General features: G+C 33.7%; 1 protein-coding gene across 2 annotated transcripts in view; it reads left to right on the top strand.

Annotated features, from left to right (window-relative positions):
- Positions 1-17,436, top strand: part of FCHO2 (FCH and mu domain containing endocytic adaptor 2) — a 125,278-nt gene that overhangs the window by 84,517 nt on the left and 23,325 nt on the right. Inside the window, exons 12-19 of one of the 2 annotated variants that reach the window (XM_074384847.1) lie at positions 1,307-1,367; positions 1,943-2,115; positions 4,114-4,125; positions 4,485-4,509; positions 6,036-6,078; positions 8,478-8,569; positions 10,167-10,196; positions 14,117-14,220. In XM_074384847.1, coding sequence (XP_074240948.1) covers positions 1,307-1,367; positions 1,943-2,115; positions 4,114-4,125; positions 4,485-4,509; positions 6,036-6,078; positions 8,478-8,569; positions 10,167-10,196; positions 14,117-14,220 — 540 coding nt within the window. The remainder of the gene's footprint in view (positions 1-1,306; positions 1,368-1,942; positions 2,116-4,113; positions 4,126-4,484; positions 4,510-6,035; positions 6,079-8,477; positions 8,570-10,166; positions 10,197-14,116; positions 14,221-17,436) is intronic. The other variant, XM_074384852.1, reaches the window with a different exon arrangement.

Genomic DNA, 17,436 nt, shown 5'->3' with positions numbered 1-17,436 from the left:
ACCTCCGCCTCCTGGGTTCAAGCAATTCTCCTGCCTCAGCCTCCTGAGTAGCTGGGATTACAGGCACGAGCCACCATGCCCAGCTAATTTTTTGTATTTTTAGTAGAGACGGGGTTTCACCATGTTGACCAGGATGATCTCGATCTCTTGACCTCATGATCCACCCGCTTCGGCCTCCCAAAGTGCTGGTATTACAGGCTTGAGCCACCACGCCCGGCCTATTTTTATCTTTATATTTTGAAGAATTCTAAACAAATGCAAATATATATGTTAATAATATTATCATGGTCTCTCATGTTGGGGCTGTCTCTTATCGGTCAGCTTCAACAACTTGCCCTAGCCAATCTTGCCCATCCATTTCCTCTGCCCAAATTCTAGAATAATATAATTTCATCTGAATTTACATTACATATATCTTTAAAACATAATCACAATATCATCACATCTAGAAATAATTTACAACTCCTTAGTATTTTCAAATTTATATTTATATGTGATGTCCATTTTATTATCCTTTGTTTGAATTTGTTGATATGTCTTAAGTCTCTTGATCTGTAGGTTCCCCTTCCCTCCTTCTCTGTTTAGCTTTCTGTGTTTTTATTGGCAAGACTGGGTGGTTTGTTTTATAGTTTCCTATAGTCTGAATTTTGCTGATTATGTTGCCCTACTGTATTATGTTTTACTTCTTTATATTATTTAAATTGGCATTTTGATCCAGAGGCTTGATCAGATTCAGGTTCAAGGTTTTTTTGCTTTTGTTTTGTCAGGGCTGCCTCTCATGAGTTACATGGTATCTGGTTGTCACTCTTTATGGGATATTGGCAGATGTTAATGGTTTGTCTTAGGTAGTTCATCCAGACTTTAAACTGCTTAAGGAAATGCTAGATTTTGTATTTCCGTAGAGCTTATAACAATCAGAATATTTAGCTTGATAATAGCTTTCAAATCACAGGATAGTGTTTTTTAACTCATTTATTCTTCCTCATTTAGAACAAAAACTATAGATTTTGAACAGTCTGAATTTGTCTCCACCTTGGTGATTTCTTGCCCTGAAATTGTGGGTTGTGTTTTTCCTGTTTCATTTTGCAGGTCTTTCCTCCTTCATATGTCCAAAGCATGGAGTGTGATTTGAAGCTAATTAACTAAAAAAGATATAATTTTTCTTCAGTGTTAATCATTTCGTTAACCTGTTGATATTTGATAAGTGGTTTAGTTCCTTAGTAATACTTGAGGCTATTTTGATAATCTCTAATAATTTTGTACATTGGAGTTGTCATTATAGTATTTTTTTTTCTTTTTCCTTTAGAACATTCCCGATGTAGATGAAGAAGGCTACAGTATTAAACCAGAAACAAATCAGAATGATATCCTTTCATCATCTGGGCATTCTTATGGATCATGTTGGCATATAAGTAGACAGTTATAAGAAAATCATGTATTACTTAAAGCCTTTTCCAGTTTTTAAAAATGTGATTTCTTGTTTGTCATTTGACTTTTTATTTTTTTGAGACAGAGTCTCATCTGTTGCCTGGGAGGGAACGCAGGGCACAATCTCCGGTCACTGCAGCCTCTGCCTCTTGGGTTTCAGTGATTCATTTGCCTCAACCTCCCAAGTAGCTGGGATTACAGGCATGCACACCACGCCTGGCTATTTTTATATTTTTAGTAGAGATGAGAGGTTTCATTATGTTGGCCAGGCAGATCTTGAAACTCCAGACCTCAAGTGAACCACTCGCCTTGGCTTCTCAAAGTGCTGGGATTACAGGTGTGTGCCACCACACCCTGCCTTGACATGTTTTTATTAATAAAAGTTAGTAGTCTTATTTCTGTTAAAGTCTGTTTTACTCTTAAAGATTTCATTCCTTTTTAAAAATAAATGTGTGAAAAACTGGTTATATGTTTTAGGTAATTTTAAAACAATTCTTTAACTGAAACCCACATACCAAAGAGAACCATTTCTATTCATCTAGTGATTCTGACTCTGAAGATGAAGAACCAAAGAAATATCGGATAGAAATTAAGCCTATCCATCCAAATAACTCACATCACGCAATGGCTTCTTTGGATGAATTAAAAGTATCTATAGGGAATATAACACTCTCCCCAGCAGTATCTGTAAGTATGAACATGTTTGCCTTTATTTTTCTTTCCTACCTGTGTCTGGTCAAACATTACCTAGCAATTGTTAAGCATGTTGGCTTAGGAAATACTTAGCTTATAATTTTTAAACAGGCAAATAAATTGAGTTTGGCTTAATTTTACTTTCATTTGAAAGTATTTTACAAGAAAATGAAAATGTCAAAAACTCACTATGTCTGCTATTTGTTACATTTCATAAATAGTGCTGTGTGTCTCAGGTAGAATTCTTTGAATTGGCAGTATTAATTTTTGCCTCATCTAATTTTGAAGTTTTTCTTCCATGTTTTGTGAGCTTTATGTAAGAGGGAATTCCATAAAAATGAATTTAAAGATTAAATTATATATTTGCTTTTTTTTTTCGTCTGCCACTGTAACATTTATTTTTTCATACAAGATCTTACTAACTGTTCTTAGTGGTAACAGTTAATTCCTCAATTCTAAAATACTGTATTTAATAGGATTTGAAGGGAAAATAAAACATTACCACACTAATTTTTTTTCTCATTGATGTCAATTTTAAATTTAAAAACGTTACACTATGTGAAAAAAGCATGTCCTAGGGTAACAGTTAATTATGTCTATATGTGATCATTATGATTGACATTAAATCTGTTCTTGATATTGAAGAATACAGGTTCTCACCATTTCGTATTGTTGTCTAATTATATATTTTAAGTAGTTACATGTATTTGTTTGGGGGAAAAAAAGTAGTTTTCTCCTAGTCAGGTACTTCAGAATTTAGTTTTAGAACTATTTTCTTTCTACCAAAAATATTTTTGAAATGAGGTTTTATTGTATCATTACGATTTAACATGAAGATTAATGTTTAAGTACAAAGTTGCTTGAAAGATGGTGAATATAGGGCCAGGTGCGGTGGCTCACACCTGTAATCCCGGCACTTTGGGAGGCCAAGGTGGGCAGATCACAAGGTCAGGAGATTGAGACCATCCTGGCTAACATGGTGAAACCCCGTCTCTACTAAAAAAAAGTACAAAAAATTAGCCGGGTGTGGTGGCACGCGCCTGTAGTCCCAGCTACTCGGGAGGCTGAGGCAGAAGAATCGCTTGAACCTGGGAGGTGGAGGTTACAGTGAGCCGAGATTGCGTGGCCACTGCACTCTAGCCTGGGTGACTAAGCAAGACTCTGTCTCAAAAGGAAAAAAAAGACAAAAGAAAAAAGATGGTGAGTATATATGAAGTATGAGGTTGTAAACCATTGAAAATGTGTATTATGCTGGGCCGGGCGCGGTGGCTCAAGCCTGTAATCCCAGCACTTTGGGAGGCCGAGGCGGGTGGATCACGAGGTTGAGAGATCGAGACCATCCTGGTCAACATGATGAAACCCCGTTTCTACTAAAAATACAAAAAATTAGCTGGGCATGGTGGCTCGTGCCTGTAATCCCAGCTACTCAGGAGGCTGAGGCAGGAGAATTGCCTGAACCCAGGAGGCGGAGGTTGCGGTGAGCCGAGATCGCACCATTGCACTCCAGCCTGGCTAACAAGAGCGAAACTCTGTCTCAAAAAAAAAAAAAAAAAAAAAAAAAATGTATATTATGTAACAGCATAACTAATTTAAAATATGTATGTAAATATCTAAAACAAAAGCCTAGAAGTATATATACCAAAATGTAAAGCATGTACCATGTATCTCTGGGTAGTGAGATCGTGGATAGTTTTAAATTTTCTCTTTTGTACTCTTGTCTCTTCTGTTTATTTTTAAAACAATGAACATATATTAATTCATAATCAGAAAATAATCAGAACAATTTTAATAGTTAATATTGGGTTAGAAAAGATTATATCTGAATATATTTTGCTGCCTAGTTTGCTTAACATTTTCCCACCTGACAGTGTATGTGTTTTAAGGTATATATAGTTTAGATATGATTGAATAGGGAATGATAAATTATTAGAGCAGAAAGATACAGTATTCAGAATTCTAAATTAACTTTCTTTTTCTTCCATGTACTACTAGCGACACAGTCCAGTAAGTACAAGATTTTATATTTTTGCCCATTGACTTTTAAAATCATTGTAATTTTTGAGGATTGAATTTCAAAATATTTGTATTAAATTTTTAGATTAGCAAGTTTTAGTGTTTTGCTGTAGATATTGCTTTAATATTTTAAAAACAGTAGGTATTAAAACTACATTTTTTTTTTACTATAAAACAAAAACTACTGAAAGTTTTTTTCTATATATATATTATGTAAGTACACTTTACAATTGGGCAGATGTACTAAAAACAACTTAAAATTATGTTCCCAGTATTAATGTTTTACAAATATTTCATTATCAAACTAAATTAATTTGTTTCATGGTACCTATTTTGCATTTCTTTTTTAGGTACAGATGAATCGGAATTTGTCTAGTAAGTCTGACATTTGAATTGCTTATTTTATGTCTATTAAAATTTATAAGGCAATTTGTTAATCTTTTAGCCTTATGTAGCTATAGCAATAAATGATCTTTTCTCATCATAAGCCCTACCTAATGGCTAGAAGGATAATTATTTTAAAAAGAAAACAACTTGTCTGTATTATTTCCTGTAGAGCTAAGAGACATGCTTCAAACTTTAATATACAGCTACAACATTTTTCAGGAATCACCAAAGCCAAAAAATAACTTCTGATTAAGAATGTTAAACTGTTTCACAAAAACCAGAAGGTATTTGTAAGATGAGTAATATTTAGCTTTACCTATTTTTAAGTTAGGTCAGAATTATAAATTCTATTATAATTTAATTATACTAAAAACTTAATTATACTGAAAACTTTTCTAGGGTGCTAATACCTTTTGCAGAATCATGCATTAAAAATAACAAGGGTTGTGGGAAAAATAGTTGAAGCAGCCCATTCAGAAGATGTAATTTTGTTAACAGAAGACTTAACAAAAACCTTAATGTCAGTCTTAATAAAAATTCTAACAGTTTAAAAGACCTAGTAAATTAGTAATAAATATCAAAATAAATAAAAGTAAGGATTTTATCTTGAAATAAAGAAATGTTATGGTAGCTTAATAATAGGAGGTGTGAGGAAAATGAGGATAAATGGAGGGTGCTGAGTAGTGGAGATGAGAGCAAAATGCAGAAATATTGAAGAATATCACAATAAATACTGAGGTAGAACAACCAACCAAACCGAGCCAAGTGAAGAATGTAGAGTGAATGGGTATCGGGTACTGTGATACTCCTCCATAGTTTGTGGAAGTTACTCATATTGATGTACTTTGCATTCATCAGGTATTGCTTAGTGATGCAAAGAAAACATGAAGGTGCAGCAAAAATTGCTTATGCACCACTATGAGTTTTGCATTAATGATGCTATTTCTCTGTTTACCACTTGCTTGTAAAATGAATCATGTTACAAATGCAAAGGTAGCAAAACAGACGATCTTACAGAGATTTGCTTCAGGCTGCTATAAGGCTCTTAATTTTTCAAAATCTGACATCCTCAAGAGTTAATAATTTTTGTCAATATAACAATAATAATATTCTTAGAACTTGAAAAACGCATTCATGATTTATCAATTAAAATTCTTAAGAATTTATGTATTTAAACATTTTTTCAGTTTTTAAAGTTGTAGCCCACATATTTTCTCTTTCTTAAACAGCAATTCTAATGACTATCATAGTTTAATTGACAAGTAATTTCTTACTAAAGATATTAGAAGAAATAAAGATTTAGCAGAATTTCAGTTATTTTAATGTACACAATAGAAAACTTGTTAAAATCTTATTTACCTTTTCTTCATTATTGTTTGTTTACATTATCAATTCAAAAATTGTTAATGGTTATATTGTTGAGATATGTATATAGAGTTTCTTTTTTATTAAAATATTTCTCAGATTATGAAATATAAAGACTTTAATTTTTCATATTTTAATTTTTTAATTAGATGAGGAGTTAACAAAATCAAAGCCATCTGCTCCACCCAATGAGTAAGTTTCCATATTTAATTTTTTTAAAAAACAGACTTAACTTTTTAAAGCAGTGCTTGATTCATGGCAAAATTGAATTTCAGAAAGCACAGAGATTTCACTCCCTGCCCCTTCATATGCCCAGTCTTTCTCACAGTCAAATTCTCTCACCAGAGTGGTACATTTATTATCATCTGTGAACCTACATTGACACATCGTAATCACCTAAAGTCCACAGTATACTTTAGGGTTCATTCTTGGTGTTGGACAAACATGTAAGGCATGTATTTATCATTATAGTATACAGAGTATTTTTGCTACCCTGAAAATCTTCTGTGCTACACCTATTCATCCCTTCTTCCACACCACATTTACATTTTAAGTATCCTTTTGTCCTTTTTTCTAGAGTTTTATTAACTCTATAGCAGGCGTCCCCAAACTACAGCCCCGTAGGCAGCCGCATGCGGCCCCCTGAGGCCATTTATCTGGCGCCCCACCGCACTTCAGGAAGGGGCACCTCTTTCATTGGTGGTCAGTGAGAGGAGCACAGTATGTGGCGGCCCTCCAACAGTCTAAGGGACAGTGAACTGGCCCCCTGTGTAAAAAGTTTGGGGATGCCTGCTGTATAGTTTCAGCTACAGTATAGTTTTATTAATCATCCTGTTTTCTAAGCTGTTAAATGCGATGTTGGAGTTTTTAGAAGTTTAAAATTATTTCTTACTTGGTAATATGTCCTTTTACAGTTAAAAAAATCCATTTAACCACAGTTGGCTTTGGTAGCCTCACTACTTCTAAATAAATGATGAAACCCTAAGTTCATACATATCTGTATTTCAGCTGGTTATTCTCATGGGAATTTTGTCATTTCTTCCTTCAATTTTGATTGTGACTTTGTAAAATAGTATACTTCATAAGCTTCAAAACAGAAAATTGTCTCAAGTTGAAAAGGGAGAGAGGCTAGAAGCCATGTTGCCAGCTCTTCTTAAAAAAAATAAAAAATGTTAAGCCAGTGTTGCATAAGTCTCTTTTTACTTCTGTGTCTGTCTGTAAGAATACTCTGAGTTTATTTTTTGCTTGTCTGTTTTGAGACAGGGTCTTACACTGTCTCTCAGGCTGGAGTGCAGTGGCATGATTATGGCTCACTGCAGCCTCAACCTCCCAGGTTCAAACAAATCCTCCCACCCCTGCCTCCCAGCCAATTTTTTTCAAAAACTTTTTTTTTGTGTATGTGGAGACTGTCTCACTGTGTTTCTCAGGCTGATTCGAACTCTTGGACTCAGCCTCCCAAAGTGCTGTGATTACAGGTATGAGCCATCAAGCCTGGCCAGAGTTAATATAAAACACAAGTAAAAATAGGCTTAATTAAATAGGTAGTTTACAATTATTTGATACTTTTGAGGTACTAATTGAGCACAGTGGTGATATTTACTGGATGTATCATTTTTAAAGATAAGTTGTTGAGTGTTTAAACCTGTTTTTAGGAATTATTTATGCAGTTGCAATGTTAGGTTTTATCATATGAGGTGTAGTGTGCTTTCATGTAGGTGTATGTTCAGATGTACTCTTAGATAATTGCAGCACTTTCATTATAGAGCCTGTTTTGTGTGTGTGTGTGTGTGTGTGTGTGTGTGTAAGATTTCCTAAAATGTTTAAAAATCATGGTAGTTTGATACGATTAAAATATTTAAGCCACCTTTCTGTACTTAAGGGCTTAAAAAAAATCACTTTACTCTTTTTCTTTATCTTAGACAATAAGTATGGCCTTATAAAATTTTAACCCACTTTAATTTTCTGTTTAGGATTGAGTGCTATGTGTGCTTGAGCCCTCAAGGTTGTTGAGTCTAACAAGGCATGATGAATGGGAATTAGTTTTCCCCATTCTCCTCTGCTAACTTCATATTATCTTAGGTTATGCTTCTAACAAATGTTGGCTGTTAAATCTGTTAATTAATTTCTACACATATACTACTGGTAGAATATCCAACTTTTAAATTTTAAGATAATAACTTTTTTAGGTACAGGGTCTTGTTCTGTTACCCAGGCTGGAGTACAGTGGTGTAGTTACAGCTCACTGCAGCCCAGAACTCCTGGGCTCAAGTGCTCTTGCCTTTGCCTCCCGGATACTACAGGCATGCACCACCATGCCCATCTAATTAAAAAAAAATTTTTTTTTGTAGATATTGGGTCTTGCTATGTTGCCCAGGCTTGATCTTGAACTCCTGGCCTCAAGTGATCCTCCCACCTGAGCCTCCAAAAGTGTTGGGATTTTAGGTGTGAGCCATGGCACCTTACACCAGCTTTTTCATTATGTATATTGAGCTGTTAGAATTCTTTCTATGAAATAAAAATAAGGGACTACAAATTTTATACTAATAAAATATTCTATTGTTAAAATTCTTGCTTTAAAAATATCATGGTAGAAAAGGAACCAGTGATTTACTTGCTTGGGACCCCCTGTTTGGACCCTCTCTTGATTCGTCTTCTTCATCTTCACTAACTTCATCATCATCAGGTAAATATATATATATATATTTTTTGTTTTGTTTTGTTTTGTTTTGTAAATAAGGAATACTTCAGTTGCTTTTTCTCTTTTATTCTCTATTTGTGCGTTGTAGTTAATGATCAAAATTTCTAAAAATTTGTCCTCTGTATTGCCAAATAAAATGATTTTATTCTAGTTTCGTTCTATTATTCTATGACTCAATAAAAATTTGTAAAATACTGTGTTTTTAAAAATTGGTATGTTTATTTCTAAGCATTTCATATTATCTAAATAATTATTGTTTATAGATAATTTAAATACAAAATACATACCAGTATAACCAATTCTTTCTTGATGGAAGTTTAGGTGCATCTAATTTTCTAGTATTATGAACATCCATAGAAATAACAAATTTTGTGCATTTGTCTCATAATATGCTTGTAATAATGTATCAATTTAAAATTTATGGGTCACAAGATAATTTCCATCATACTGCCAAGCTGCTTTCTAGAAAGGCTTTAACACTTCCCAAGCAATTTATGAAAGAAGTTGATGAATGCATTTTAGTTGTTGTTTTGGCAAGAATATGTTAAGTTTCTCTTTTCATTAGTCAAAAAGCAGGCATCAAAAATGTATGTTTAATGAAACCACTGCTTGTTTAAAACAAGAAAATAAAATCAATTTTAGTTTCTTCTACCTTGTTCTCTGGGACTTCAGAATTGCCATCCAGTATTTGGAGTTAAGGAAGCACTGGAATCATGGGGGGAGAACTTAAATCTGTCTGGTTCATGCTAGGTAACATTGTTCGGAATGCCACACATTCTATTTAATTTCACCACAATAACAGCAGCACAAAGTTGTTTTTACTGTCCCTGTTTTATAGATGAAGAAAGTAAAGCCCAGAGGTAATACATAACTTCTCCAAGATCATATAGCTAGTAAATGATGGAGACAAGTTTCAAACCTGGCTCTTATTTATTCTAAAGTCATTGTTCTATCTACCGCACTTTGGCAGATTAACAACACCAAAAAAGCCATGTTGAAATACCTTATTACTAAAAATTAAATATTGGTTTTAAAAATTAGACTGTTTAGAGACAAAATATTTTTTAACAGCAACTATAAGTGGATTATAAGAAAACTTAACCCTAAACACTGAACTATTTGACCCTTTGAAGGGAAGTTAATCTGCACTTAATAGTTGTAAAACAGCAAGAAGCAGTCAATACATAGTTGAACATAATAATCTGAAGTGGCATTATAGCCTTTCTCATTGATCATTTATTACTATTTAGTTTTATATAATTAACCTATGTGTGTATTATATAAGGAAAGTTAATTGTACAGGAAAACTGATGTGGTTGCCAAATCTCTTTTGTTTAGTAAAAATGTCAGAATGGTATTTTGTATTTAGAATGAGGAGTTCTCAGCAGTATTTAAAAATTTTGTTAATATCCCATTATCAATTATTAGTCTTTAATAAAAATTTTCAAATTGGTATCACAGATGTTTTAGTTATATAGAACTTTCTTCATAATTCAGCTCATTGTTTCTTGACATTTTCTCTAGTACAGTCCCTTTCTTTTTATAAAAGTACTCTTTCTTCCTTTTTGCTACCTATCTAAAGAATGTTTGGCTCATATCACCATCACTTCAGGTAAAAAATGGTTCATTTTCATTTAGTGGTCATTGATGTTTAGCTGTTAGGAAATGATACAACATTTATTAACTTTTTGCTGGTTTTAAAATTCATTTCAGTATGCATTTTTAAACCTGCCTATGTAGTATGAAAAGTAATGTTATAAGTTTTGCCTTTAAAAAAAAAAGTTAGTGATGCTCAAAAGAGATAGTTATTCTGCTATATAGTAATTACTATTAAGTCTTCACTTGAACAGAATATAATTATTGATCAAACTAATCAATTCATAATTGAGATGATCGTGTTTTACAGAACAGGCCCCAAGTGAAATTTTGAAATAGCATTTTATCTTAAATTTTTATTTCATTCACTTTTGTTGTTTGCTTGGTACTCACTAGTTATAAGTCTTAATTTGTCCCACCATTCTTTGCATTCCACTTCTCGCCCATCTTAACATCCTCTACTCAGGTACTCATTTTAACGTTTTAGCAAAATCCAGGTTGTGAGCTCATTCCCTGCTCTCCTGTGTGTCTTTCACAGTCGTAATTCATCACTAGCCTCATCTTAAAGCAGGCTAAAAAATAATTTCAACCAATCAGTTAATAACTCATAGTTATGCATCCCAGTGTTGTTATGTTTTAAAATGTTGATTATGGCTTGGCTGAAAAGTAGTTTCAGTTGCATCTCATACCATGTAGACTATAAATAAGTATTCATGTTTATGTCAGATACAAATATGTAGAAACATTGATATATGTATTTTAAAAAATTTAACATAAATATTTTACAGCTACCTCCCCTTTGGTAAGTGCCAGTGTAGACTATTTTCTCTACCCATGGATTAATTGAACTCTTGTGCTCTGCAACAAAAAACAAACAAAAAAAACTTTAAAATTATTTTTTGAAAAATAATTGGGCTGTTTTTTTTTTCCTTTTTGTTTTTAAAATGGAGTCTTGCTTTGTCACCCAGGTTGGAATGCAATGGCACAATCTCTGCTCACTGCAACCTCCGCCTCCCAGTTTCAAGCAGTTCTTCTGCCTTAGCCTCCCAAGTAGCTGGGATTACAGATACCTGCCACCTTGCCCAGCTAATTTTTGTGTTTTGAGTAGAGACAGGGTTTCATCATGTTGGCCAGGCTGGTCTTGAACTCCTGACCTCGTGATCTGCCTGCCTCTGCTTCCCAAAGTGCTGGATTACAGGCATGAGCCACCACACCCAGCCTGGGCTGTTTTTAAATATTAACTCAAACACCGATTTAGTCCGATGTACTTCCTGGGGCAGTTTTATCACTGGACAGACTTTGTTGAGTACCACACATACACAGCACTGTTGCTTTGCCACCTTGTCAAATCTTTTTAGATCTTGTATTGACTGTAAATAGTTACCTTTGCTCCTCTAGGAAAACAGGAATAACTCTGACTTCATATAATTTTGGACCTTCAGCATTTTAAGTTTCTAATGTACCTACTTGTTTTCCTTCATTAATACAAAGTTTGAATTTAATGCTTTTCTTCCATATATTATTATTTAAATTTTCTAGTTTCAGATAATTAAAACAAGATAACTATTTGGCTATATGGATTATATTTTAGTTCTAGAATTTTTCTGTTGCTTCTAGTTTGTTGTTGTTTTCTTCTTACTCATCTGACCTTGAGCAGAGTAGGAACTTCACTTACTTTCTCACTGATTTACCTAAGTGTATGATAATTGAAAATTTACTTGAAACCTAGTCAGATTCTGAGCCTAGAAAGTCCATCACCAGATTTTTCCCCTAAGTCTCTATTTTATTCTGCTCTAACAGCGTCACCAGAGAACACAGATCTAAGTTTCCTTTTGCTTCATGGTGGCAAAGTCAGTGGATTTTCTTTACTGATGAACTTGTTAGAATTAATAACTCCAGTGATGCTTGGAAGGCATTCCAGAGATTGCACTGTAAGCTGAAAATACTTACGGGCTCCCTAATATTTGGTTGAGATGTCTTCCATCAGCTGCATGTCTGAGGATCACAGTGACCTTAGCTGTAATATTACATGTTTTGAAAATTTACCTACAGAAGCAGCTAATAATGCTGCTGCTATTTATTCTACATCATCATTTTTGCTTCTAGATTCTAGATTAGTTTCCACTTTTGTTCTGATACAGAATGGTATGACAAGCATGCTTTGTACATTCGAGTTAGTTAACGTCTGAGGGCAGATGTAAAATAGCCCTTGTCACCTATGTTTTTTAATACGTAACAGGCCAATTCATATTTCTTGAAACACTGTTTCTAATAGAAATTTGTAGCAGTGAATGCCACCCCACCACCGGTAAAAAAATAAAACACAGGACAGTTAAGAACATAAACAATTGCAGTTATCTCCTTCAGAGGCTTCTAGAAGCAGTGCCTAATTGACATATGCAGATATAATATAGATTCATTTGTAAACAGTGGTGTTCATAAGTATTGTTATTAGCTTTCCTCAAAAAGCAAATTCTAAGCTGAACTTAATACTTCTACCAGGCTGGTTTGAGTCAATGTCAGTTCCATTTGGACAGACCTCTCGATCAATAATAATGCCTCTGCTGTGTAAACTCTCTCACAAGCTTGAAATAACATAGACTAGTGCTAGTTTCATTGATAATGAACATATCATCAAAGTAGATATGTCATACACAGGAAAATGTTATAGGCCTCAGATTTTGGTACAGCTTCAAGTGTGAGTACAGCATGAAAGAACTGATACTGACTGGAAAAAGACAGTGGCCTCAGAATCTGAGCTTGATTTATCAGCTTTTTTGTTTTCCTTAAGCATAATAGCGCTTGCATCTTTTATCTCTTATTATGGTATTCTAAGTGATTCCATACCTCCCATGCATGTACTTTCAATCCTGTGTGACTACCTTTTTCTTGAGGTCTCTTCCTACCACCTCTATGCACCTTCCTTTCATGCATTGATTGATTCCTCCATTGATGATTAAAGGCCTTCAGCTTTGCAATTTATTTCCGCATGTGTATACTTAGGTTCTTTTACATATTTTAAATTTTATACATCTCTAAACTTTGAAAACATGCTGAATATATTTCTTCTCATTATATTTTTCAGTCTATGAATTATAGCTCACATTTTAGTGTGAACCAAAGGGCTTTGAAAATAATTTATTAATGACGATTAAACATGATTTTAAAGAGGGTTTAAACCTGTATACTTCCCTTTTTTTACTCTTGTTTTGATTATACTTATACATTTGTGACTTTTGATGATGTATACTTGACTTTTATCCAGTAAATTTACATTGTGATGTGACTAAGAATACTGTTACTTCTGATTTGTAAAATTAGCAAATAGCATTGAAAAGTTCAACACTAAATTTGTATAGGACTTAGGAAAAGTTATTATTTTGAACACTTACCAAAATTGTAGTGATTCAGGGAATTTTTTTTTAGTAAACTAAGAGAATATCTAATTATCCCAAATAATGTTATCCTGAAAAATGTTACAGTGTGGTTCAACTTAAAAGTCAAATTAACAAGTTTAATTAAGGTATGTATTTTATTTATAGTTTATAATATTATTCTGGAGGTACAGCTTCAAAGGCTTGGTCTTTAATTACTATCTGTAAAATAAACAAAAGACCTTTGACCTTAAATTGGTTTGTTCTCATCAGCTAATGTATCAAATTTAATTTTTATATGTATAAATAATTGAAACGAATAAAATTTGTATCAGTTTTATTGAAAAGTTAACTTTTTTTCAGGAATATTATTGGTCACTTCAAAAAAGCAAATTTGATAGATTCCTAATATTTCAATAAACATCAATAATTACATCCAAAAAAAGAGCCTCCTGAAAAATGAGCTTTGATTACCAACAGTTTCTTTATAATAGAATGTTTTTATGTAAGGATTGCTTCATACTAATGATTTTCTTCACATTCTCTTTTTCCCCTCAACCAGCCAGACCCACAACTCCTCTTTCTGTGGGCACCATTGTCCCACCTCCGAGGCCTGCTTCCAGACCAAAGCTTACTTCAGGCAAACTCAGTGGGATTAATGAAATAGTATGTACTCAGGTTTTTTTTTTTTTTAATTATGTAACTGTTTTAATTTAAGGTGCAAATTATCTTTTTCTGTATGCCCTTTTACAGTTAATTGCTTGAGGTTTTCCACCCATGTCCTCATACTACAGAAAAATTTTCCCAACTAATGCTTTCTTTACTCCTCCTTATTACCTCAGTGATCACACCTATGAAACAGGACGTTGTCCAGTAGGAAGGAGATTTCCTGAGAAAGTTAGCAGCTTATAAAAATACCATTCGGTATCCATTGTCTCACAATAAAGAAGCAGTTTTCATATAATTCTACTTAAAGTCAAATGTTAAGGAAATAAGTGGCGGCTTGTTCTTAGACCTTAAAAGTATACTCTAAGGAGGATTATGGAAGGCAACTAGCTCAGCATTTAAAATTGTATACATAAGGAAACTGGAGTCCATTTCATCCAGTTGACTTATAAAAAGTACATGCATGGATGGGAAAGCACTGGTTTTAAAAAGTCATCAGATAGAGAAAATCTATAGACTTTATTCAGTGAAGTTCTCCCAAACCAGTCCACTTGCCTTTGATTTGGTTTGCTTTGCTTCATATTCTATACTGATTGCCAGTTTAATTACCAGAATTAATTTTCTAAGTCCAGTTTAAAATTTTTCCCTTGATACACATTTCCAATGGTTTCTGTCTGTATGATTGAATGTTTTAGCTGAATGTAGAGGAGTCTATAAAGCTTCCTCAACAACCTGCATTACCAGACTAACTGTCCATCTCTCTCCCCTTTTTGACCTAGGTTCCAGCCCCTTGAAACTTTTCAGTGTTCCTCAAACACATTATGCTCTTTCACATGTCCATGTCTTCTTCCTATGCTCTCTGTATCTGAAATGCCCCTCAGCTTTCTGTGTAACAAATTGACCACCTTCTTTAAGACCTAGCTAAATATCAACACCTAGGCAAAGCCATCTTTGATCATTCCTTCACTTCTCTTCCTTATACCCAGATACTCTGCTTATATTTATGTTAGTTCACATATCACCTTGTATGTACTTTCTGTGGATGTGTTACCCTTACTGGACTATGCCTTAGTTAACCTCATATACTCAGTACTTTGCATGATGCCTGTTGGATGGTACACAGTTATAAGTTCAGTGAATATATTGAAAAGCTTGAGCACCAAGTATTGAAATGTTGACATCTTTCTTTTCTGAGTGAACAGACTTAGTGGAAGTGCAATGGAAGACTAAGTACAAGGTCCCAAGGAGAAGGTTATTATTTAAGTAATATGGAAATTACTTCATTTTGGTCAGGCGTGGTGGCTCACACCTATAATCCCAGCATTTTGGGAGGCCGAGGTGGGCAGATCACTTGAGGTTGGGAGTTCAAGACCAGCCTGACCAACATGGAGAAACCCCGTCTCTACTAAAAATACAAAAGTAGCTGGATGTGGTGACACATGCCTGTAATCCCAGCTACCCAGAAGGCAGAGGTTGAGGTGAGCTGAGATCACGCCATTGCAATCCAGCCTGGGCAAAAGAGTGAAACTCTGTCTCAAAAAAAAAAAAAAAAAAGAAATTACTACATTTTAAAATACTTTTTTCTCTTTTTTATATCAAGTTATGACTAGAACTTTTAAGTTCGTTTTAATAAGTTGACTTTTTTCGTGATTGTAAAAACAGTATATGATTATGTTATAAAGTCTGGAAAACACAGAAAGCAGAGAAAGGAAATTTTAAATTTCCTCTGTATTTCACCACCCAAAGATAACCACTGTTAACAGTTTTTAGAATGCATAAGTGTTTATCCAGAGGCAATAAATATAGTTAAAAGTACAAGCTTATTAGCCATGTATTAGCTGAGCAACATTAAGCAGTTATTTAATCAGAGTTTTGGTTTCCTCATAGATAAAATATGTGTGATGATACTAGATTGTGAGACTTAAAATGAGTTAATACGTATAAAATACTTAGAACATTGTTGAGTGCCAATAGTTGCTCAAAAAATTATTAATGGTATAGGCATATCTTTAAGTAAAAAGTCATACTTTGCATTACTAATTTGTTTTCCACTTGAAAATAATCTTTCTATATTATAAATTATTCTTTGATTATAATTTTATTTATAGAATTGGTGGGTTCAAGTACAGATTTCTTAACATGCATATATTGCATAATAGTAGAATCTGGGCTTTTATTGTACCCATCAACTGAGTAGTGAATATTATAACCAATAGATAATGTTTCTGCCTTTACCATTCTCCCATCTTCCCACCTTTTATAGTCTCCACTGTCTGTTATTGCACTCTATATGTCCATGTGTAACCTTTGTTTAGCTCCCACTTATAAGTGAGAATATGAGATACTTGACTTTCTGTTTCTGAGTTATTTCACTCAGGATAATGGTCTCCAGTTCCATCCATGTTGCTGAATGAATTATTCTTATTTCATAGTTTTCAAGCTTCTTTAAAGTGATAGAATCTTTTGCCAAATAACTTTAAATTGTAAGTATTAATATATTAAAATAAAGTGGGACTCATGGTTGAATCCTTAACATCACCCCCTTGTCATCATACACCACCCTTTCCCCATGCTTGAGAGACTTACAGAAATTACCCTCTTAGCTTCAGGGAGTACCATTTTAAGTGGTTGTATAGTATTTCAATGTATGAGTGCTCGGTCTTCTACACTGTTGTCAGAATTAAATTTCTAAAAGTTTGAAGAAATGTATTTAACATTTAGTTCCATGTTTCTGTTACTATAAACTATGTGTTAATGACTATCCTTATGGTTTTTTAGCCTTCATTTTTAATAAAAAATTTTTAGAGTGCAATTTATGAACTAAACTGTATGTACATGTTTAAGACTCTTGATAATTATTTTTGTATTGCCCACCAGAGAGGTTATGTTGATTTGCGTTTTCTCCAGCTGTACATTGGAGTGTTGTTGTTTTTTTTTTCATGCTTGTAGGTGCATTTTTCTGGAGAGAGACAGTTCATAGCTTTCACCAGACACTCAAAGAAGTTTACCACATCCTACTCACTGGAAGAACCATTCATTGTTAGAGCAGTAGCACCAAAAGTGCAGTACCAGATTCGATTTTAAAATTTTTTGTTAAATCATTAGCATCACCAGGGAACTTAGTAGAAATAGTGTCTCTGGCTCCACCCCAGGCAAGTTGGAAATTCAAGGGAGGGGCCCAGCAATTGTATATCATTAAGGAGCCCTCCATGTGAT

Source organism: Saimiri boliviensis, chromosome 1 (genome assembly GCF_048565385.1).
Source record: "Saimiri boliviensis isolate mSaiBol1 chromosome 1, mSaiBol1.pri, whole genome shotgun sequence".
NCBI classification, from domain to species: Eukaryota; Metazoa; Chordata; class Mammalia; order Primates; family Cebidae; genus Saimiri; species Saimiri boliviensis.
Note: the sequence above shows the minus strand (reverse complement) of the source record. Positions and strands in the feature narration are given on the sequence as shown.